The 21,324-nt window shown below is 46.3% G+C and overlaps 2 protein-coding genes across 7 annotated transcripts in view, besides 26 other annotated features; one reads left to right on the forward strand and one right to left on the reverse strand.

Moving 5' to 3' along the window:
• Positions 1-2,008: part of a biological region, named in NCBI's record as "Star 5' regulatory region", that runs on past the window's edge. NCBI's record gives its function as "regulatory_interactions: Star".
• Positions 452-2,008: a promoter, noted in NCBI's record as "-1533 to +34 promoter fragment". NCBI's record gives its function as "retinoic acid responsive promoter" and the evidence as "EXISTENCE:reporter gene assay evidence [ECO:0000049][PMID:10221765]".
• Positions 979-1,979: a promoter, noted in NCBI's record as "-1002 promoter fragment". NCBI's record gives the evidence for it as "EXISTENCE:reporter gene assay evidence [ECO:0000049][PMID:10364248]".
• Positions 1,719-1,991: a promoter, noted in NCBI's record as "-254 fragment based on coordinates in PMID:9013761 Figure 1". NCBI's record gives its function as "cyclic AMP responsive promoter" and the evidence as "EXISTENCE:reporter gene assay evidence [ECO:0000049][PMID:9013761]".
• Positions 1,734-1,763: a protein binding site, noted in NCBI's record as "MEF2 site". NCBI's record gives the evidence for it as "EXISTENCE:protein binding evidence [ECO:0000024][PMID:25860031]".
• Positions 1,775-1,790: a protein binding site, noted in NCBI's record as "LXR/RXR element; -200 to -185". NCBI's record gives its function as "mediates induction of transcription by retinoic acid" and the evidence as "EXISTENCE:protein binding evidence [ECO:0000024][PMID:24265455]".
• Positions 1,792-1,821: a protein binding site, noted in NCBI's record as "CAGA and Sp site; -180 to -150 repressor region". NCBI's record gives its function as "functions in a corepressor complex with histone deacetylases and Sin3a" and the evidence as "EXISTENCE:protein binding evidence [ECO:0000024][PMID:16109738]".
• Positions 1,826-1,847: a protein binding site, noted in NCBI's record as "Sp1 site; -148 to -127". NCBI's record gives the evidence for it as "EXISTENCE:protein binding evidence [ECO:0000024][PMID:10364248]".
• Positions 1,832-1,846: a protein binding site, noted in NCBI's record as "SF-1/1 site; -142 to -128". NCBI's record gives its function as "positive regulation of promoter activity; mediates induction by thyroid hormone" and the evidence as "EXISTENCE:protein binding evidence [ECO:0000024][PMID:9013761, PMID:12790807]".
• Positions 1,850-1,873: a protein binding site, noted in NCBI's record as "C/EBP C1 site". NCBI's record gives its function as "important for Nr5a1/Sf1 stimulation of promoter activity" and the evidence as "EXISTENCE:protein binding evidence [ECO:0000024][PMID:10319323]".
• Positions 1,864-1,892: a protein binding site, noted in NCBI's record as "DR1 (direct repeat 1)-like element". NCBI's record gives its function as "positive regulation of promoter activity" and the evidence as "EXISTENCE:protein binding evidence [ECO:0000024][PMID:24899578]".
• Positions 1,867-1,886: a protein binding site, noted in NCBI's record as "NBRE/SF-1". NCBI's record gives its function as "positive regulation of promoter activity" and the evidence as "EXISTENCE:protein binding evidence [ECO:0000024][PMID:18599618]".
• Positions 1,868-1,882: a protein binding site, noted in NCBI's record as "SF-1/3 site; -106 to -92". NCBI's record gives its function as "positive regulation of promoter activity; mediates response to retinoic acid, synergizes with Nr4a1/Nur77 and Nr2f2/Coup-TfII" and the evidence as "EXISTENCE:protein binding evidence [ECO:0000024][PMID:10746638]".
• Positions 1,876-1,894: a protein binding site, noted in NCBI's record as "CRE1". NCBI's record gives the evidence for it as "EXISTENCE:protein binding evidence [ECO:0000024][PMID:17909266]".
• Positions 1,877-1,979: a promoter, noted in NCBI's record as "-96 to +14 promoter fragment". NCBI's record gives the evidence for it as "EXISTENCE:reporter gene assay evidence [ECO:0000049][PMID:10364248]".
• Positions 1,879-1,901: a protein binding site, noted in NCBI's record as "C/EBP C2 site". NCBI's record gives its function as "important for Nr5a1/Sf1 stimulation of promoter activity" and the evidence as "EXISTENCE:protein binding evidence [ECO:0000024][PMID:11773448]".
• Positions 1,886-1,908: a protein binding site, noted in NCBI's record as "CAN region". NCBI's record gives its function as "positive regulation of promoter activity" and the evidence as "EXISTENCE:protein binding evidence [ECO:0000024][PMID:10364248, PMID:10746638]".
• Positions 1,886-1,920: an enhancer, noted in NCBI's record as "-87 to -54". NCBI's record gives its function as "mediates response to FSH" and the evidence as "EXISTENCE:reporter gene assay evidence [ECO:0000049][PMID:16682116]".
• Positions 1,887-1,902: a protein binding site, noted in NCBI's record as "CRE2/AP-1 site". NCBI's record gives the evidence for it as "EXISTENCE:protein binding evidence [ECO:0000024][PMID:17909266, PMID:18845640]".
• Positions 1,887-1,907: a protein binding site, noted in NCBI's record as "-87 to -67". NCBI's record gives the evidence for it as "EXISTENCE:protein binding evidence [ECO:0000024][PMID:15550512, PMID:18845640]".
• Positions 1,891-1,902: a protein binding site, noted in NCBI's record as "CRE2/AP-1 site". NCBI's record gives the evidence for it as "EXISTENCE:protein binding evidence [ECO:0000024][PMID:14673133, PMID:17909266, PMID:18755854, PMID:18845640]".
• Positions 1,896-1,915: a protein binding site, noted in NCBI's record as "CRE3". NCBI's record gives the evidence for it as "EXISTENCE:protein binding evidence [ECO:0000024][PMID:17909266]".
• Positions 1,904-1,926: a protein binding site, noted in NCBI's record as "GATA site". NCBI's record gives its function as "positive regulation of promoter activity" and the evidence as "EXISTENCE:protein binding evidence [ECO:0000024][PMID:10364248, PMID:18845640]".
• Positions 1,925-1,958: a protein binding site, noted in NCBI's record as "DAX1 site; -48 to -16". NCBI's record gives its function as "negative regulation of promoter activity" and the evidence as "EXISTENCE:protein binding evidence [ECO:0000024][PMID:18787026]".
• Positions 1,926-1,939: a protein binding site, noted in NCBI's record as "SF-1/2 site; -48 to -35". NCBI's record gives the evidence for it as "EXISTENCE:protein binding evidence [ECO:0000024][PMID:12790807]".
• Star (steroidogenic acute regulatory protein) lies at positions 1,946-9,454 on the forward strand. Its single transcript, NM_011485.5, has 7 exons — positions 1,946-2,104; positions 2,928-3,038; positions 3,279-3,406; positions 4,417-4,575; positions 4,685-4,869; positions 5,262-5,355; positions 6,245-9,454. The coding sequence occupies exons 1-7, from the start codon at positions 2,041-2,043 to the stop codon at positions 6,356-6,358; spliced, it is 855 nt and encodes a 284-aa protein (NP_035615.2). The 5' UTR covers positions 1,946-2,040; the 3' UTR covers positions 6,359-9,454.
• Positions 1,947-1,951: a TATA box. NCBI's record gives the evidence for it as "COORDINATES:motif similarity evidence [ECO:0000028][PMID:10364248]".
• Positions 9,455-9,471: 17 nt separating the features above from the next.
• Positions 9,472-21,324, reverse strand: part of Ash2l (ASH2 like histone lysine methyltransferase complex subunit) — a 31,695-nt gene continuing 19,842 nt past the window's right edge. For 4 of the 6 annotated variants that reach the window (NM_001080793.2, NM_011791.3, NM_001359012.1 and 1 more), the window contains 7 exons: positions 20,646-20,863; positions 16,611-16,778; positions 16,167-16,360; positions 13,098-13,190; positions 12,018-12,116; positions 11,076-11,135; positions 9,472-10,980 (listed from right to left, as the gene is read on the reverse strand). In NM_001080793.2, the coding sequence (NP_001074262.1) occupies positions 10,873-10,980; positions 11,076-11,135; positions 12,018-12,116; positions 13,098-13,190; positions 16,167-16,360; positions 16,611-16,778; positions 20,646-20,863 (940 nt within the window). In that variant the 3' untranslated portion in view covers positions 9,472-10,872. The remainder of the gene's footprint in view (positions 10,981-11,075; positions 11,136-12,017; positions 12,117-13,097; positions 13,191-16,166; positions 16,361-16,610; positions 16,779-20,645; positions 20,864-21,324) is intronic. The other 2 variants (XR_001778438.1, XM_011242136.1) reach the window with 1 other exon arrangement.

Raw genomic sequence — 21,324 nt, forward strand, 5'->3', positions numbered from 1 at the left:
TTCTGTCTTCTCTGGGAGCCTGGGAGCTGGAAGGAACACCAGTGAGGGAGTTTCCTGAACCAAAGGTGTGTGCCCGTGTCCCTTGCTGCTTCCCTAAGTAAGGCCCCAACAGAGGAACAAGAACACTGTCCTCATAGGAACTGAGTGCTGGAGCCAACAAGTTTGAGAGGGAAGTAGTCAGTACCTGTGGGAATTAATCCCAAAGAAAAAGATATGGCAGACCATGTCTATAGGCAGGAAAATCAGAATTTCATGGCTTGTCTGAGATACCTAGCAAGTTCAAGGACAGACCAGGTTAGACTTTTTTTTTAAAGAATTATTTATTTTATGAGTACACCGTACTTCAGACACAGCAGAAGAGGGCATCAGATCCCATTACAGATGGATGTAAGCTACCATCTGGTTGCTGGGAATTGCACTCAGGACCTCTGAAAGAGCAGTCAGTGGACTTAACTGCTGAGTCATCTCTCCAGCCCAACACGTTTGTCTTAATCCCACAAAAGAGGCAAGAACTAGGTTACGCCTCTCCAGTGGACACTGATTGGGAGGGTGTGCACTAGGGGGACAAGCTACTAGAAACCTGTAATGGACAAAGTGAGCCCTGGCACAAGAGTAGGCCTTTGGGATTAGACCTTGGAGCCTTAGATGCCTCATGACAGTAGCTCCCACAAGGCCTCTCATACAAACTCAACAGGACAGAAATGTAGGCTGTATCCATATATAACCATTTATCCAGTTGCCTTGAAGGAGTCTTGTCCTGCCTTGGGACAGTAATGACAAGGTTCAAAAGTATCCTGCTGGCGGCAGGGTCTGGTGCAGAGCAAATCTAATGAGACTTTACTGATGACATTCATGACATATGAATTTGGTTTAAAAGTAGCCTCAAAGGTACTTGGAAAGAAGAGATCTTGGCAGGGCAGGGCTGGGTGGTAGAGCTTTTCCCTGCCTGGTGTGTCTGGGAGCAACTGAGGCAATTAATTCTAAGGTTCCCTGGATCTGCCCAGTACCACAGGGATCACATACCTGCAGGGACTGACAACAGTCAATGTCCAAATGATTTGTGTTTCTCACCTTTGTGCACAGGTCAGGACCTGTAGCAGGGCAGGCCAGCCTTAGCTGCATGAGGAAAGGGTGAGCTTGCAGGGTGGAACCCAGGCCTAAGTTACTCTCTGCCTTGAGAGCTTACTGGGTGGGTCATCTCATTTCCAGAGAGTTCCCAGAATGAGAAGTTAGAGTGGAGTTGGTATCAATGGGTGAGCAAATAAATGAAAACTGAACACATGGGGTGCTCAGGAGGCCCCACATAGAAGGAACCAAGGCCAGCTAGAGGACTTGAGCTATTGTCCTATATTGCCCTAGCCCTGACACTGGCATCCTGTTTGTCTTTGAGCCAGCCATTGATACCCTCCAGACCTGATGGACGGTCTTGCAGGTTTTGTTTGTTTGTTTGTCTGTTTGTTTGTTCTTTTGAGACAGGGTCATTCTGTGTAGCCCTTGTTGTCCTAAACCTTACTATATAGACCAGGCTGGGCTTGAACTCACCAGAGATCTACTTGCCTCTGCCAGGGAGAGTATGTGCCACCATGCCTACCTCTGGTCTTGTTGCAAGAACTCACTCTTTGACTCTTTTACCCTGGCTCCCTCTCTTGGCCAGAGCTTCTATATACTTTTTGATGCACCTCAGTTACTGGGCATTTAAGCGGAGGACAGGGCTTGAAGTCTACATTTACAACTTTAGAGAAGCTATATATACATATCCTCTGCCCCATCTCCGTGACCCCTGCTTTCCCCTACCTGCAGAGTCTGGTCCTCCCTTTACACAGTCTGCTCCCTCCCACCTTGGCCAGCACTGCAGGATGAGGCAATCATTCCATCCTTGACCCTCTGCACAATGACTGATGACTTTTTTATCTCAAGTGATGATGCACAGCCTTCCACGGGAAGCATTTAAGGCAGCGCACTTGATCTGCGCCACAGCTGCAGGACTCAGGACCTTGAAAGGCTCAGGAAGAACAACCCTTGAGCACCTCAGCACTCAGCATGTTCCTCGCTACGTTCAAGCTGTGTGCTGGAAGCTCCTATAGACATATGCGGAATATGAAAGGTGAGTCTGGGTTGGGGAGGAGGGATGAGAGCTTGCCAAAAGCCTGTAGGCAACATAGTTTTGTGGGAAAGCTCTTGGGCAGGGGAATAGGCCACCTCAGCTTCGATCCCAGCTATGCCTCTTAACTGGGGGAGCCTGGGTAAAGCCCTTCTTCTCTGGACCTCAGGTTTTCACCTAAAAAATTGGCCTGGCTACTAAGGTGCCACCTCTCATCCAAATTCTGTAATTTCTAGTTTCTACTCTAAGGCCCTAGTTGTTCTGGAGCTAGTACTGATGTTGCCTCCCTTCACGAGTGGATTAAGTCTGTACCAAGGGTCCCAGGCAAGTCTTTGCCATAGTGGTAGAGAAATACAGAAGCTAGTCCTTACTCTAAGCAGTGCCTGGCAAGTCCGAGACACTGTCTGGGAAGAAGAGCAGAAGACAGGAGAGTTGAGCAGCAGAAGTACAAGGCAAAGGATGGTGGGGGTGACTCTTGTCCCTGGGTAGCTGGTTGTCCCTTGGTAGGGCAACCCTCAGGAGACGGAGTACATCCTACTCAATATCCAGGGGCTACCCAAGCGGCCCAGGGAAACTTCTGTGGCCAGGTAGGGCCAGGTCTGACCAGCCCACCCCTATTTTCCATGATGGAAAAGAGATCTGGGCCCTGGAAGTTCGAGAGAAAGTTTAACACTGAACTTGAGAGTTAGAGATGTGGCTGGAGTTTGAGTCCCTGCTGGGATCTGTGTCCCTGGGCCGGTTTGCTCATCTGTGATGAGTGGACAGAACTGTCCCTCTCCCAGAGATTGCCTAGCTACTTGACAAATGTTTCTTTCCCTCCCTGCAGGATTAAGGCACCAAGCTGTGCTGGCCATTGGCCAAGAGCTCAACTGGAGAGCACTGGGGGATTCCAGTCCCGGGTGGATGGGTCAAGTTCGACGTCGGAGCTCTCTGCTTGGTAAATAAATATTGGGGCTTTCTGAGCTTCTGCCAGTGATGGGTCTTAGGGTGCATGAGGCCTGTCCCCTACCTGTAGTTACCTAACTCCTGTGTCTACCTTGACCTGCAAGCAGAGCCCTATGGCTATGATCGTGTCTCTTCTGAAGGCTGAACACATTCAGAGGGCAGAGGGATGAGAGCTGTGGATTGGCTAGGACCATTGTACCCACGTTTTCTTTTTCCTTGGCTATGTATGCAGGTTCTCAACTGGAAGCAACACTCTATAGTGACCAGGAGCTGTCCTACATCCAGCAGGGAGAGGTGGCTATGCAGAAGGCCTTGGGCATACTCAACAACCAGGAAGGCTGGAAGAAGGAAAGCCAGCAGGTAAGTAAAGGCAGCTGTGAGAAGCCTGCAGTTACTGATGGTCCCACTACCATGCTCAAAGCCTGCCGGGATTCCCACTGCATTCACAATTGATAAACAGTCAAAAAGTTTTGGTCTGAGAACTCTCCTAAGAATATATCATCAGGTGGGGTGAGGGTGCATACCTTTTTCATCTCAGCACTCAGGAGACTGAGGCATGTGGACGTCTGGGAGTATACGGCTAGCCTGGTTTATGTAGCAAGTTCCAGGCTAGCCAGGCCCGCATAGTAATACCCTTCCTCAAAACAAGCAAACCAATGAATGTGTTCTCAGATAACCTTTCCTCCTGAAGACTAACTGAGAAACATTATTCCTGTTTTTTAACTACTCTCTGAATGCTGTAAACTCATCCAGTAAAAAATCTGATCTCATCCTGACACACAGAAGCAAAACCTACGTTAAAACCAGTAGCTCTATTATTAGATCTACTCTGGTGGCCTTATCTTCAACAACAGTTTACACACTGTCCATTACCCCAAGTTCAGATGAAACATCTCGTTGCTCCAGCTCCTACAGTAACGGAGATAAGACACTAATAGGATCTGATCCACTGATCCACTGATCCGGGATCCAGGCTTAGCAGTGTATCTGTGCTGAGCGTCTTGGGCAGATCACTGAAACCTTCAGGCCCCAGGTTCTTCCAAAGTGAGTCAACTAATCAAAAAGCCCAGCCTTCTCTTTATCTAGTTAGCTGCTGTAGACCAGTCCGTCCTTCAGGTCATTTCAGTTGGACCTACCCATACTACCAACATTCATCACTAAAACAATAGGCGTGGTACCTCTTCCAGCTTTGAGTGGACATACAAGGCTTTTGGCCGCAGTGTCTACCCACTGGGTCTTCACCAGGTAGAGATCCAGGTACCTATTGCTCATCGTAGGCCTACTGTCTCTGTTCTGAGTATTGTCTGAAACCTAGGCTAGGAATAATGTTCTCTAACCGTAACCCCATGGCTCTCTTTTGTCCCTAACAGGAGAACGGGGACGAAGTGCTAAGTAAGATGGTGCCAGATGTGGGCAAGGTGTTTCGCTTGGAGGTGGTGGTAGACCAGCCCATGGACAGACTCTATGAAGAACTTGTGGACCGCATGGAGGCCATGGGAGAGTGGAACCCAAATGTCAAGGAGATCAAGGTGAGGAAAGCCCAAGTGTGGGCGGCAGGGAACCAAGCGAATGCAGTCCTGAACAGCAGGTGCTTAGCCTATCAGTGGCTGAGTCCAGGCTCCAACTCCCTTGTGCTAGGTCCTGCAGAGGATTGGAAAAGACACGGTCATCACTCATGAGCTGGCTGCGGCGGCAGCAGGCAACCTGGTGGGGCCTCGAGACTTCGTGAGCGTGCGCTGTACCAAGCGCAGAGGTTCCACCTGTGTGCTGGCAGGCATGGCCACACATTTTGGGGAGATGCCGGAGCAGAGTGGTGTCATCAGGTAAAACTTGGCGGCAGTCTCCAAACTGCAGTGTCATAATCTTGATCCCCACTTCCAAGCAACCAATTCTTAGCCCCACACTCAGCTTTAAAAAAAAAAAAGCAATGGCCAGAGTAGCCCCACTTCCGCAGCTAGGTGGTTTATTCTACCCTCCCAGGAACTTTTCTAAGAATCCTAATAATTTTCCAAAGCTAGGAGCAGGCCTCTTTGGGTTCTAACAGTGGTGGCCCAGCGAGAAGCCTCCAGCCACAACCAGCAGGTTCTGATGAGCTAGTACCCATGCCAACTGTTTAGTATTCTTGGTAAAGTACCTCCTGATGAAAGTTAAAAATCAAGGGACTCTAAGTAACTAACCAGTCTAGGAATTCTCACCTGTCTTCCTGCCTTGCCAGAGCTGAACACGGCCCCACCTGCATGGTGCTTCATCCACTGGCTGGAAGTCCCTCCAAGACTAAACTCACTTGGCTGCTCAGTATTGACCTGAAGGTGAGAGGCCTGGGGGGGATGGCCTGAGTGGGAAGTAGTGACAACAGTATGCTCTTGTCCCCAGCATAGATAGAGAAGCCTCTTGCAGGTTTTCTTGACTTTCAAAGCACATTGTTGTTGTGTATGCACCATGTGTATGTGTGAATGTAGGTGCTCATGTGTGACAGCAAGGTGGAAGTCTGAGGACACTGTTGATCTGGGGCTCTTCCTCCTCTACGTGGGCCCCAGGAACTTATCAGATGGCCAGGCATGTACTCTGACCCACTAAGCTGCCTTGTCAGCCTTCCTCTTGCCTTCTGATAGAGTCACAGGCTGTTGGATAGGCAACGGACAGAAGCATGGCTTCGTATTCTGCCAGTGTGGAAGCTTGCAAAAAAGCTTCCACATCTAAAAAGCTAGGTGCAAGCTGGGTGTGGTGGCGCACGCCTTTAATCCCAGCACTCGGGAGGCAGAGGCAGGCGGATTTCTGAGTTCGAGGCCAGCCTGGTCTACAGAGTGAGCTCCAGGACAGCCAGGGCTATGCAGAGAAACCCTGTCTCGAAAAACCAAAAAAAAAAAAAAAAAAAAAAAAAAAAAAGCTAGGTGCAGTGTCATAAACTTCAGTACTTTAGGGAAGAAATAGGAAGATCACATTTGAGATTCCAAGATAGTTTTTTTAAAATCAGTTTTATATATAATCATGACCATTTACAAAGGTGATCCTAGGCCCAGTACATGGGGATTCTCACCTTTCAGGTGACACAGATGTCTCGCTCGGGGTCACACATCCTATCTTTAACCATAAGGCAGCTAAGGCCCCCTTATCCAGCAAGACCAAGCTTGAGGTGCCCCTGCCTATGTGGGGTACAGAACTGTGCTCAGGATCCCAGTGCTCTTGTGTCTACCCCAGGGGTGGCTGCCGAAGACAATCATCAACCAGGTCCTATCGCAGACCCAGATAGAGTTCGCCAACCACCTGCGCAAGCGCCTGGAAGCCAGCCCTGCCTCTGAGGCCCAGTGTTAAGGACTGTCCACCACATTGACCTGCAAATCATTGGAAGCTCTCACAGGAAGCCTGCAAGTCTGTCCATCTTCAGCTAACAGCATCGGGAGGGGTGGTAGTCAGGAGACACTAGGACTGACTGGTAAAATCAGGATCAGCAAAATAGAAATGAGGCTTAGAATAAAAGTTCTCTAGTGTCTCCCACTGCATAGCTGTGAAGGCTAAGGGATAAGTAGCTATGAAACCTTTCATCTAGGCTTGTATATGCTGACCTAAAAGACACCAGCAGCTACGAACAGGGGATGCTAAGGATCGGGAACTGTTGTCTTACCAGCTCCAAATGTCACTACCTGAAGGCAGTGTGCACACAAAGCAAGGTCTTGCCTAGGAAACTCTGTAAAAGTTCTCCTCTGTAAAAGGCCAGAACTTGAATGAAACTACCTACAAAGGGCCTTTCCAGAGTATTCCAACTTTTCTCTGAGGAGAAATGAAACCATCATTGTGCCGACTTCCCTACTAATCCCATGACAATAAAGAACATACATGCACACTTCAGCCTGTACATGTCAGGTCCCAGCCTGAGGAATCACAGCTTCAGCAGAACTCTGCGCTTAAATCTCCTAGCTCACAAAAGGGGACAAAACGTCCGGAGATTTATGTCATTTGACTGTTTAGATTCTTTCCTAAAAAGGCAATCTCATAATTAAAGGCACGTGCCTTTAATCCCAACACTCAAGTGGCAGAGGCAGGTGGATTTTTTCTAATACTGAGGCTAACCTGGTCTACACAGAAGGATAGCCAGAGCTACATAATGAGACTGTCTCAAAACCACAAAACCCAGGGATTGAAAAGATGGCTGACCTGTTGGGAGCACAAGCTGCTCTTCCAAGGAATCCAGGGTCAATCTCCAGCATCCACACAGCAGCTCCCAACTCTAATTCTAGTCCCAGGGAACCTGATGCCCTCTTGTGGCCGCCATGGGGACCAGGTATGCAAGTGGTACATAGACATACAGATATGTAGGCTGAACACCCATTAACATTAACAACAAAACCCTTGTCGGGCACGGTGGCTCAACAGCTTTAATCTCAACACTGCAAATGGTGACACCAGTGAATCGCTCCAAGTTCCAGGCCAGCTTGGACCCCAGTGAGACCGTCTCACAAAAGCAGGAACAAAATCTTGGGAGTTGGTAGTTAAGATTAACAGCATCCTGGCAGGAAGATTATGACGGGATTTTCATTTACCTATACTGATCAAATAATACTGACCAATAATGTTAAGATAAAGTGACTGTTCTATTGTTTATAGACAGATTAGATGCCAGCCTGGCTCAGAGCTAGCAGCTTCCTTATTTGAAAAGGTTAAAATGTTATGTTACCTTCTAGGAAGACAAATAGCTAGAAGTCAGTAGAGCTATAACATTCCTGTTCCAGGATTTGGAGATATTACACTTTAAGGGTATAAATTGGGAGCCAGGTGACGGTGGCACACGACTTTAATCCCAGTAGAGGCAGGTGGATCTCTTGAGTTTGAAGTCAGCCTGGTTTACAGAGTAAGTTCCAGGAAAGTCAGGGCTGTTAAATAGAGAAATGCTGCTCAAAAACATAAAAAAATAAAAATGACAAAAATATAAGTGTGACCAGCAAAATGACTCAGGGTGTAAGTGCTTGCCACCAAGTCTGATGATGGCAGAAGCCACAGAGATGGAAGGAGAGAGATGAAAAACAGAGGTCCTTATGGCTGCTTATCTACACTAAGTACCTTACACACATAAATACTGGTATATATTGGAATTCCTTTCCGAATGTGTTAAGGATGAACAATTCTAACAACCGAAAGCTTTTCATTCTAAGCATGAAAAAAAAAAAAAGTAATGTCTGTGTGAGTGTGCATGGGCCCCAGCAGACACGTGGAGGTCAGAGGACAACTTCAGGAGTGTGCCTTCGACCCCCACCCGGGTCTTGGGTCCTGGATTGTTAGGGTAGGCAGCAAGCACTTTCATCCGCAGTGCCATTTTGCTGGCCCACTTTTCTGTCCCTTATCGTGTGGGTAACCCCCATCATTTGCAAAGAACTGAGCTTATTTATGAATAGAACAATGTGGAACATGTACTTATTTATTGAAGTCTTAAGCCTTCACTGATATTTATTGCTCACCTCGGTGCTTTAAGGTGAGCGAGGGCAGCTGTAGAGTGTTTCTGATAGAACCATCCCGGGAATCAGTTAAGAGAGCAGCCACTTGGGTGCTGAAAGACCCATGTGTGCCGGCCTCGAGACAACAGGCTGCCAGTGGAGAAGCGCCTTCAGCAAACACTGTGGCTTTGATTGGATTAGTGTTTGCTCCTATACACACCGTCACTCTATCTCTGCCGTCTGGGATGTTTGACCCATTTGTTTAATCTTATATTTTAATAAAAGCAGTTGTCACTGGCATTCTGATACCTATAGATGGGTAGTAGTTCTTTTTTAATCTTTCAAACGAACCTTATTAACACATTCAAGTTTACAACTGTACACACATTTTTTTTTTCTTGTTTCACTTCAATTGTTCTTTTGAGACAGGATCTTCTCACTCATTCTGTAGCCCAAGATGGCCTGGAACTTATATCAACCCTTCTGCCTCTGCCTCTCAAGTGCTGGGATTAATGGTGGGGCCTGCAGGCATCTGGGCATTTTTTTCAGACACTGCTAAGTACTGTCAAGCACCTTGATAACTTCTAATGCAGGAAAGCCAGGTACACAAACACGTAGGTAGACAGGAGACCTGGGCATGGTTATGTGCCAACACCCACTCATACTTCTTCCAAGACCATCACTTCACTTTCTTCAGAGTCCTTCGAACACCGATGAGCTCATTCTACAAGCTGGCTTGTTCTTTCTTGGACTAGTCCTTGCATTAGTGGTTATCTAGCAGCTGGTAGGCTGTGACCCCAGCTTTAAATAATGCAGACACCCCAAAGAAGGCATAGCAAGACAGATTTCTGTCAGTTTGAAGCCAGTCAGGCTATATGGACAGACCTTGCCTCAAAAAAGCAAAAAAAGATATTCAATGTATGAAAGAAGTTTGGGGGATTCAGCAGCAGACAAGTATATTAAATTGTGTTAATAGTCATTCAAACATTGGGAAATTTCTTTCTTTCTTTTAAAGATTTATTTATTATATGTAAGTACACTGTAGCTGTCCTCAGATACTCCAGAAGAGGGCATCAGATCTCGTTATGGATGGTTGTGAGCCATCATGTGGTTGTTGGGATTTGAACTCGGGACCTTCAGAAGAGCAGTTGGTGCTCTTAACCACTGAGCCATCTCGCCAGCCCGGGAAATTTCTTTTTTTTGTTGTTGTTGTTTTTTGGTTTTTTCGAGACAGGGTTTCTCTGTGTAGCCCTGGCTGTCCTGGAACTCACTTTGTAGACCAGGCTGGCCTCAAACTCAGAAATCTGCCTCTGCCTCCCAAGTGCTGGGATTAAAGGCGTGCGCCACCACGCCCGGCTTGGGAAATTTCTTAAATAGCAAAACAAAATACTTAGAATATAATTCTGCATCCTACCTAGCTCCTGGTTAGTCACTTTATATCACTAGTACTTAAGTTAAAACAAAACAAAGCAAACAAACAAAAAAGGCTACACAAAAAAGGGAAGTCTTTAGGTCAGTGTAGGATTTTGCATTTGCCACAGACTTATGTATTTAAAATCGGAGGTCATTAAGGCATCCTCGTAAGGCAGGCTCCTCATCATTCTTTGATCCTAACCCCTGGCTGGCTACTAGAAAGGCAGGCAAGAGGACAAGCCGCACATATCAGCACCAAGTTCCAAGACACGGACTGGAGGCCTGCTACAGTCTTGCTCTCCCTGAGAGTCCACTGTACACAGGGCAGTGAAAGCGCCTGGTGACCCGGGGAGGACAGCAATAAAAGCGCCTGTCCCACCCTGCCAGTGTTGTCCCCGTCACACTGCTCACACTGCTAACAGGGTCAACAGGAACTTCACTTCCAGTGAAGCCAAGTACCATACAAGCTTGAAAACAAGTTTTATTGGAGGAAAGATCTATCTTTTAAACCCTGTAGGCATATTCCTTTCACAATTATAGTTTATAGAACCCACTAGCTTCCCAGATGATCCCCAAACTCCACACCAAAAAGACTGCCTTTAGACTGCTCTGGAATGGAATGCCATTGATTTCAGCCACTCAAACAAGCTTGCCTCCCCAGAAACCAGGGGATCCAACATCCTCAAGCAAGCTGTCTGAGCATGATTACTCGCTCTTTGGAACACACAGACACAGGAAAGTAACAGGTCCTCCCTGGCAGGTCTGGGCACAGCAGCAGCCTTACAGGGAGCGGCTGATTTATGGCACTCAGAGTAAGTAGTTGTGTGGGGCAGGGATGCTGAAGAGCAGGCACTGCTGCAGTCCCACCCACCCTTTTACCTTGATCAAAGTGTACTGCAGCATCTCTTGGAAAACATTTGACACTTTATAAAAACAAAAACAAAACCCCCAGGATTATTTTACAGTGTCACCAGAAGCAAGGACTGGTTAGGGTTCCCAGGGTGGACTACGTCTTCCGTCCACTTCTGTCTCCACGTGATACAAAACATCAGCCAGTGTGTGTTCTACCACAGCGCCCCAGCCCATGTCACTCATCTGCAGGAGCAATAAAAACAGAATGGGTGATTACAGAAGCCTGAGCAAGAAACAGAAAGATGAAGGATGAATGCAGGCGTCCTTACAGTACTCACAGGGTGGTACGTGAGATCCTTTGGAGGGTATTTGAAGGATGGTCCAAAGTTAATGGAAACCTGGGACAAGTTCAATACAAGCAGACACAGAAAAAAAATTGAAAAAGAACAAAGTTGACTTGGCAGGGGATATTAAAAGGAAAAGTAGGAATTGTAGCGTATGCCCTGGAGAGGCTGAGGCAGGAGGATCCTGAGATTGAGGTCACCTGACTACATAGCAGACACTGTTTCAAAAGAAGAACAGCATCTCTGTGACAGCATCTCAGGGTCTAACCGGGACAAAGGAGGCAAACATCCTGGTGTCTATCAAGCATCAGGCACAGACACACTTTTCACTGATTTCTGCTTGGAACCTCATCTTCCTTTTGTTCAATAGAAGGTAATGAGCGAATACATAGAAATCTCCATGAGCTAATCTTTCCCTTTTAAGCAAGTAGTAAGGGTAGGATATCTATTTGTTTATTTATTTGTTTATTTTTGAGACAGTTCTCGATGTCCTAGAATTCACTATTTAGACCAAGCTGACCTTAAACTCAGAGATCAGCCAGCCTCTGCCTCCCAAATGCTACGATCAAAGGCATGCACCATCACGCCAGGTAACCCTCTCTCCTCTCTCCCTCTACCCCCCTCCTCCACTCCCTCATCTCTGTGTGTGTATGTATTTTTTTTAAAGTATAAGCAATAATCACCAATTGCAAGTTACCAACATATGCCCGCACTGATCCATGAATATGCTCTGTGTCTTTCCCGTCAAACAACAAGACCCGCAAAGCACAGAGCATGCCGACCCCTGATCTCCCTCACACCCCATCTCACTCATGCACATGCTGAGACATTGGCCTCCCAGAGCATGCTCTCATTTCTTCCTAGAAATCACTTTCCTCTCATATCAAAGGCTTTCATCACAACCCACCCACACACTTCCAAATAGAGAGTACGTACCGTGCAGCTCTTGTACAGTGAGATGGCTGGGAAGTAAACTCCTTCAAAAATATCTCTGTAAGCCACACCCTGATTGACACCATTTTTATAAAATATTATCTGAAATGAAGATTGAGGTTTTATTTTAGAATTTCACAAAGATTAAAAAAAACAAACTCAATTGCAGACCACTTAATACTGCTACCAGAATGACAATAATGTTAATGTACTTATTCTAAGAATAACGTACATCTTATATTTGCCACTTTAGGCATGTCTAAGAAAATTAATGTAAGCATGTATTATTTCATTTGACTTTGGGCTGTTTTTGAATTTCTATGCTGCATATAGTGAACAGTTGTTAAGTTCCATTATTCATTATTCTTTACTTGGAGGAAGGACTGGGACAGAGTCTCACAGGCTAGGTTGGCCTCCAGCTCACTCTGCTCACACCTCCTAAGCACTGTGGTTACATATGGCCTGTGCCACATAGCCAGCTTTTACCATTCTGTATTTGTAAGAAGGACCAAAGTCCTCTTTCTGGCATGACCTTTTTTATGCCTGTTTCAACTTTTATCTGGATTTTAATCCCCCCAATCACTCAGAACTGTCTTTGTGTCACCCCTCTACTGACCCTTGCGGCTCTTCACCTCTTACTTCTCCTCACTCCCCTTTCCTTTCTGACCTTTGACCCTGAGCTTGACTGAGTGTACCAGAGGCCCTTCTCTGATTGCACTGTGACCTTGGGCTGCAGGACTGACTCCTGGGAAGGGACAGCGAGGAGAGTTCTAGAACAGTGAGTGAGCCATGCAGCCCCAGGTATCTCCAAGTGACACAGCACAATCTCCTAGTTCCGGTCTCGGTCTCTCTCTCTCTCTCTCTCTGCCTTCTTCAGTCTCCTACACAGCTCCTTATCAGGACTTTGTAGCCCTTTCTTTACAGTCCTGCAGCAGAGTACAGGCAAAAGTGACTCACGTCTTAGCTGCAGGCAGCTGGCCGGGCAAGCCTGTCTCCTTGAGCCTCAGCTGCCTCACTTTTATCCTCAAGGAGTCTCAATCTTCAAAGCCTTACTGCTCTGACATGTTTATGACTGTGACTCACCTCACTATGGGGGGTCTGTTTTAGGCTCTTCTCTGCTTTGTCCACAAAGTCTTTTTCTTCAAAATACAAATAACTCTTGAACTTTATCAAAGCCTTGGAAGTGCAGAAGGAAAAAAAGAACATTAAAGACACATTAAAGAATTTGTCATGGAGAAAATAAACATTCATGTAGACAGTGCCCTGGCCTTCAAGTCTCTCCCAGAGTTTTTCAGTTTTCAGTTCTGAAGCTGTCACTGCCCCTCCCCTCATTCAGGGTCTCACTATGTAGCTCTGGCTGGCCACGAACTCACCTTGTAGACCAGGCTGGCCACAATCTTAAAAGACATCTGCCTGCCTCTGTCTGTCAAGTGGAATTAAAGGCAAGAGCTACTATCCCTGGCTGCTAAGTGCTTCTTAAAAGAGACTAGCTGGCCATGTTTGTTAAACATGTCTGTTTGTTTGTTTTTTGAGACAGGGTTTTCTCTGTGTAGCCCTGGCTGCCATGGTGTGTAGACCAGGCTGGCCTCAATCTCAGAAATCCACCTGCTTCTGCCTCCCAAGTGCTGGGATTAAAGGCGTGCGTCACCACTGCCCAGCTAAACATGTCTTTAAAAGGCCCTTATTAAGACAATTATGCATGCACACTTTTTTTTTAACCACAAAGTGCCTGTAAGAGAAAGTAAATTCTTCAAAAAGTTTCACAGAGCCTAAACCTTTTTCTCTTTTAATGTGCACTGGTGTTTGGTGTTTTGCTGTATTGTATGTGTGAAGTTGTCACATCCTGGAGTTAGACAGTTGTGAGCTGCCATGTGGCTGCTGGGAATTGAACCTGGGTCCCCTGGAGGAGCAGTAAGTGCTCTTAGCCACTGAGCCATCCCTCCAGCCCACTAAAACTTCTTATTCTGTGACATTTTTGGAATCACTGGAAGAGTCATTGATGATTCTTTGATTTTTCACTAAATACAACAAAGAAATCCAGTGGAGGACACAAGAAATTAATATCATGTTGGAATAATCTGTTATTTCTAAGAAAAAAATAAGGTCAACTTCTGCACCATCCTTTAGTTCAAAGTCATCAGTGATCCAACACACGGACAAAGGCAAACATGGGAGGAGATGTTCAGGACTCGTGGGTACCCCAAATTTATTAGGTCACAGAAATAAATCTAACAGAAAACTCAAAACAAAACAAATAAAAGAAGATGGCATCAGGGCTGGACAGAAGGCTCCAGCTTGCAGCAGGCACTGCGTGCAGAGGACCCGAGTGTGGCTCCTAGCCACGTGAGGTGGCTCAGCCACCTGTAACTCCAACTCCAGTGACGTCACTCTAATCCCTCTGACCTCTGTGGGCGGCACACTCAGGTGTACACACCCCTGTACATACACATCATTAAAAATAATTTGTTTTGTTTTCTTGAGATGGAGTTTCTCTGTGTCCTAGCTATCCTGAAACTCCCTTTGTAGACCAGATTGGCCTCAAACTCACAGGATCCACCTACCTCTGCCTCTTGAGTGCTGGGATTAAAGGCATATATGCCACCATGCCCAGCTAAAAACAATTTTAAAAAAAAATCATCTTTAAAAAAGATACCATTAGAGCCGGGCGTGGTGGCGCACGCCTTTAATCCCAGCACTCGGGAGGCAGAGGCAGGTGGATTTCTGAGTTCGAGGCCAGCCTGGTCTACAAAGTGAGTTCCAGGACAGCCAAGGCTACACAGAGAAACCCTGTCTCAAAAAAAACAAAAAAAACAAAACAAAAAAAAAATATACCATTAAACTGAATAGGGAGTTGGTGCTAGAGAGATGGCTCAGTGGTTAAAAGAACTGACTGTTCTTCCAGGTCTTAAGTTCAATTCCTACCATAGCATTCACATGGTATCTCACAACAGTCTATAATGGGATTCAATGCCCTCTTCTGGTATGCAGATGTACATGCAGACAAAAGCACCAATATCCATAAATAAATAAATAAATTTTTAAATAATTGACAGTAAAAATAAAATAAGTCTTAACAAAACAAAACGGGATAGAGGGGCTAGAAAGAACTCAGCTGTTACAGGTACTGGCTGTCCTTCCAGAGAACCTGGCACCTACATGGTGGCTCACAGCCACCCATGAGTCCAGTTCTAGAGGATCCCCTGTTCTAGATTCTAGACACCAGGTACCCACATACACACAAGCAGGCAAAACACTCATAAAAGATAAATAAGTAATTTTAATCTTTTTTTTGTTTTGGTTTTTGAGTCATGGTTTCCCTGTGAAGCCCTAGCTGTCCTGGAACTTGATCTATAGACTAAGCTGACCTAGAACTCAGAGATCTGCCTGCCTCTGCTTCCTAACTGCTGAGATTAAAGGCGTGCACCACCACCTAAAATAGCTCAGCAGCTAAGAACAACTGTCCCCCTTGCAGAGGACCCAATCTAATTCACAGTATTTGCATGACAGTGGGCACCAGACATACACAGGATGGGTGTGTGTGTGTGTGTGTGTGTGTGTGTGTGTGTGTGTTTATCTGCACACAAAACACTCATACATAAAAACAAATTAACAGGAGTAAAAAACCTTAAAAAAAAAAAAAAAAAGGAAAGAGGTAATGTGGGGCTCAGTGCAGGGTGCCAGTCGTGCATGCAGGAGGCCCCAGGATTATTCTAACACTAATTTTTTTTTTTAATGTGGAGAAAATTCTGTACCTGACAAATCTTAAAATTAAATCTTTAAATCGTTTCATTTAAAAATACACACACACACACACACACACACACACACACACACACGTAAACAAAGTAAACAAAGTTGAACAATGGCTAATGATACATTTCCTAAAATACTTTTTGGGGCAGAGTACAAGAATGTAATGCCCCTCTAGTACATAATAAAAAAAAGAATGAATTGATAACATGTTAATGGTAGAATTTAGGTGACTACTCAGGAACAAAACCTTAAAATCTTTTAATTTTGTTGCTATGCCTGAAAATGTTCAGATCAAACGATAGGGAAAGCACACACAGCAGGAGTCACCATCACAAAAGAAGACAGCAACATCTAGGGGCACTGACTGCAGCTACAGTGCCTGCGGGTGGCCAATCTTACCTTATCTTTGTAGGTGTCCGGCAGTGACTTGGCTGTCTCTGTGTCTTCGGGAAGGTTGATATAGAACCCTAGGACGTCCCCTTGTCCGTAGCCAGACGAATAGTGCTTGCCAATGGACTGGTGGAACTTGGTGCCTTTCTTGCTCCGCCAAGAATAGCTAAACTTATCATAGCCTAAGGGAGCTTGGAGGTTACCTGTCCCAATGAAAGGAGATGTGAAAATCAGAGGACCGCAAGTTTAACTGCTTTGTTAAAGAAAAAAAGTTCTACTTTTCTTTGTACATATTTTTGGTCAATTTTGCAAGCTACTTACAAACTCTCTCTCACAGTATTCTTAAGAATACCAAACTGGCTTCAACTTCAGGAATTTAATTTTTAAGACCATGCGCTGGTAAACCTCAAGCCCATTACCCCTGCTGAGGCCCACACAGCTCTCCCAGCTTACCTAAGGGCTGGGACCAGCCCAGCCTGGCAGCAGTGTCTGGGGGCATCTCATCCACAGTGATTTCAAAGTACCAGGCCCCTTTGCGTACCCCATGAGAGGCCCGGACCATGGAGTAGCCCTTCTCTCCAACCACGGTCAGCCGGTCATCAGAGATCTTTAACTGGGGAGCTGGAGGGGGAGAGAGTCAAAGGTCAATGGTTGTTATTTGAGGGACTTAGAGACCAGAGTCCCTTGTACTGCATACACAAAGGGCCGCCAAAAGAGCTGGCATAGGGGGCACAGCTTTGATCTCAACATTCTGGAGGCAGAGGCAAGCTGATCTCTGGGAGGTCCTGGACAGCCAGAGTGATATAGTGAGACAAATTAAAAAAAACAAAAAACGGATTATAACAAAGAAAACACAAAAGGCAACAATCATAAAGTCAAGTGTTTATAGCCGCGTGGTTAAGAGTCCCTTCCACAAGTTTCTGTGAATGCTGCTGTCTATCACTACGACACAGTCAAAACCAGAAGGCTGCTCCTTAAGGAGGCTGTGTACAGGATCCAACCGGAGCACCAAGGAGGAGCTGGGGCCTGGCAGCCGGGAGATCCCATTTCCTGACTATAGACTGGTTCAGAGAGCTGGAATGCTATGTCCGTGCCACCATGCCCTGCTTAAGTAACAGGCAGTGTTGAAGACTCAGTGTCTGGCTGTATGAGGAGCACACGCAAGGTTCCTGGGCTTAAAGCAACCAATCAAGCTGAAGTGAACAACCAACTTCAGACAGGATGACAACCAACTGCCATGCAAGTGGCAGCTTTCTCAAATCGCTTGCTCTAGGATTATTTTGGAGTACTTGTGAAGCTAATAAAAAGGAAAACCAAAGCAGAAGAAATGGCTCCGTAGTTGAGAGCATTCTTCCAAAGGGTGTGAGTTTAATTCCCAACGCCTACTTCAGGCAGTTCACAACTGCTCTAACTCCAGCTTCAGGGGACCCGAAGTCATCTTCTGACCTCGGTGACCATCTACACACTTGTGGCATATTCTCACAGGTACACCTACACACCCAACTTAAAATAACAATTGTAGGTGGTGGTGTATGCCTTCAATCCTAGCACTGAGTAGGCAGAGGCCAAGAGAATCTCTTGAGTTTGAAGCCAGCCTGGTCCATGAGTTCCAGGATAGCTGGGGCTACACAGAAAAACCCTGTTTTGAAAAACAAAAAACCCAAAATAACAACAAAAGAGTACTAGTGTTTCAACTGGTATGAACCAGTATACAGAGCAAAATGCAAAGATTACAAGATGCTGTCCTTTATGTATAAAAGAGACAGAATACATGAATCTGTGAAGACAAATACCAGTATCCAGGCGTGATGGAGCACATCTGTAGGTAAGCCCAGCACTTGGAAAACTGAAGTAGGATTACTGTTGTGAATTTGAAGTCAGCCTACATTAGATAGTGAGACCCCCTCTCCCCAACCCCCACACTCCAAAAAAAAAAAAAAGGAAAGATGACAAAACAGGAAAAGAAAGAGAAAAAAACTAGCAAGGAGGGAATGGGTGGGAAAACTGAGAGAACGAGAATGGGATGTAGCCATAAAGAAGCAGTAACACTAAGTACAGATTTTTATCAAAACTCAGAGTAATTAGGTCAATGCGATGGTTCAGTGAGGGAAAAGGTACTTGCTGCACTGGCCTGCGTTCCATCCCTGGAGCCTACTCAAGTATAGCAGAAGACTGATTCCAGAACATCCTCTGACCTCCACATGTACCCATGGCACAAGGACACACACACACACACACACACACACACACACACACACACACACACACAGAGAGAGATATGGGAGGATGCAAAACAATAGAACCCATCAGGAAATGAACCTTGTTGAATATCACACTGAGAAAAGCCGGGGGAAACAACCAACGGCTACTAATGTCAAGCAGCTGCACACCAATGCTATGACCTACTGGCTCCTCACAGGAGCTGTATCTTGCTGACAAGCCCCCATCTGTGTATGGAGTGTGTGTGGTGCTGGGGAATGAACTCAAGGCCTCATGTACATTCTGCAAGTTCTATACTACTGAGCTACAACCCTCACCCCACTAAAAACAAACAAAATACATTCTTACATTCTGGCAATATAAGAATTCCTGGCCAACAATACTGTACTTTCTGAAATTATCTTAAATGGGTATTAACAGGCAAGTAAATATACTACAGATAATTATCCAGTTATCTAGTCAGTCAAACGTTTTGTTTTCGTTACGTTTTCCACTGTTAGAAACGTCCCCGTCTTTGCTACGAGGCACTCTGGAGACACGGAGACCCACCCCACTATGTGAGCATACTTGCTGTGGTTTGAGCTTCTCTCCCACAGAGTTTATGTGTGGAGAGCTCAGTTTCTGTGTCGTTGTACTGAGATGGTGCAAATTTTACAGCTGTACTTGGTGAGACTAGTCATGGGACATTACCCTGAATTTTATGCAGGTCTTGTGGGAGAAGACACGCTCTTGAGAACAGGTTATTACAAAGGAATTTTGGGTGACCCAGTTAGATTTCTATTGCTGTGACAAGTAGCAAGTGTAAGTGTCCAATGCCTGGGACTCCAAAGGGCCTGGCAGTTGCACGTCTCTGATTCTGTCACTTAGAGCACCCACAGCATCTCTCAGGATCAGGCAGGCTCCACTGCACACCTGCTGCTGTCCTGGGCAGTTTTCCTATGGTCCTGGCACCTCCACTATCCTGAACCATCCACAGAAGCTGAGCCGCATCTCCTCCAGCAGCCTCGCCTGGTCTCTGTAGGGATTCCAAACAGGCACAAGGTGCCAAGCCTCGGTTTCTCTGCATGACTCCTCAAACTCAGCAGCCTTCACTACAACTAACCTGCATCATCACCGACAGCTTCCCGGCCACATTTCAGGAACTCCAACCTTACCGAACAGTACTTCTATGACCCCTCAGTCCTGAGGTGTCCCCTGGAACTGAATAGCACCTTCATCAATAGCCTCTCCCAGCTGCCACAGTGCTGAGCCTCAGCTGTTCCCTTTACTCCCGCAGCTCCAATGCTGCCGAGACCAGGAAGGTGTGAAGATTCTCCCCAAACATCACCAAGTTTGGCTGACAGCTTGAAAAGCAGCCATGGCCCACTCTGGACCAAAGTTCTGTGTGCTGGCCCTGAGGAAATACTTCCCAGAGAGTTTACCTCAGTGCTGCTGGTCTCTTCTTCTTCAGCCCCAGTTGACCAGAAACCACAGATTCTTAATACAAAACATCAAATACCAGGTCTTAGTGGGGTTCTTGGGCTCCCTCAAAAGCCTCCATGGTCCACACTCTCAGCTTTACCACCCAAGCTCCCACAGAGCAACCTCTTCAGCTCTGCACTCTGATGGCTTTTCCAGCCCCAAGTTCCGAACACTTGCCCAACACAGTCAGGCCTGTGACAGCAGGACTTCATAGTCCTGGCACCGACTTCTATTGCTGTGAGAAGCATACTGACCAAAAGCAACTTGGGGAGAAGGGTTTACTTCAGAGTATACTTCCATAGCACAGCCCGTCCGTCACCAAGGGAAGGCAGCACACAAACTAAAGCAGAGGCCCTGGCTGGCTGTCCACGCTGTGTTCACATTGCTTTCTCTTATAGCCCAGGACCAGGGATAGCATCACCTCCAGTGGGCTGAGCCCTCCCACATCAATTATCAACCAAGAAAATGCCTTACAGATTGTCCACAGGCCAGTCTGATGGGGGCATTTTCTCAGTGAGGACCCCCTCTTCCCAGAACAAAAAACTACGCAGCACAATTTCTTTCTTTCTTCCTCTTCCTTCTCCTCCTCTTCTTCTTCTTTTCTTTCTTTTTTGGGGGGTGGGGGGTGGTTGAAGACAGGGTTTCTCTGTGTAGCCCTGGCTGTCCTGGAACTCACTCTGTAGACCAGGCTGGCCTCGAACTCAGAAATCTGCCTGCCTCTGCCTCCCAAGTGCTGGGATCAAAGGCGGTTGCCATCACCACCTAGTGCAGCCCAATTACTAAATGATCTCATTAAAACTTACACACCTCGATCATGTAGGGCTAACAAGACTCGTTCATATAAGCAGGCTCTGTAAAGGTCTCCAGGAATAGGCTTTCCCGCCCAGCAGTCAAGTTCAAGCTTCTCCGGGTCGGGGGCATGAGGATCGGGCTCAGCAAGAATATACCGATAGCCATCTTTGTTAAATGGATGTTCCAAAGGATAGCCATGAGGAGGGAGACGCTGAGCAGAAAATAAAGGATCACTGAAAAAAGAGAGAGACAAAATGAAGCCACGGAGCACCCCCTCCCCTCCAGTTACCTGTACTCTGTCCTGTACAAAAGCTCTAGTCTGTTGTTTCTGGTAGAACACACACAACTTTACAAGAAAAGCTGCATTTAATTTCAATAAATGACCTGAGCCCTGCAAAGACTTGGTTACATTACCTATAGTTAGTGTGTAGGGACTGACACCCTACTCCTGGGGAATCCTCACACCTGTACTGTTGTTCAAACTGAGCAGTCACAGTAAGGAACAGGAGAAACAGGGCCAATGTGCCTGCTTTCTTTTAGCACATTTATTTTATTTCATTTCTTAAAGACTTGCTTTCTGCCGGGCGTGGTGGCGCACGCCTTTAATCCCAGCACTCGGGAGGCAGAGGCAGATGGATTTCTAAGTTCGAGGCCAGCCTGGTCTACAAAGTGAGTTCCAGGACAACCAGGGCTA

Source organism: Mus musculus, chromosome 8, assembly GCF_000001635.26.
Source record: "Mus musculus strain C57BL/6J chromosome 8, GRCm38.p6 C57BL/6J".
In the NCBI taxonomy this organism is placed as follows: domain Eukaryota; kingdom Metazoa; phylum Chordata; class Mammalia; order Rodentia; family Muridae; genus Mus; species Mus musculus.

What these genes read in the sequence shown, in the direction of transcription:
- Star (NM_011485.5), top strand. Translation starts at nt 2,041, where the DNA reads ATGTTCCTCGCTACGTTCAAGCTGTGTGCTGGAAGCTCCTATAGACAT. An exon ending in GGAAGAAGGAAAGCCAGCAG is followed by an intron (nt 3,407 to 4,416) that starts GTAAGTAAAGGC and finishes TGTCCCTAACAG; the next exon opens with GAGAACGGGGACGAAGTGCT. An exon ending in TGCTCAGTATTGACCTGAAG is followed by an intron (nt 5,356 to 6,244) that starts GTGAGAGGCCTG and finishes TGTCTACCCCAG; the next exon opens with GGGTGGCTGCCGAAGACAAT.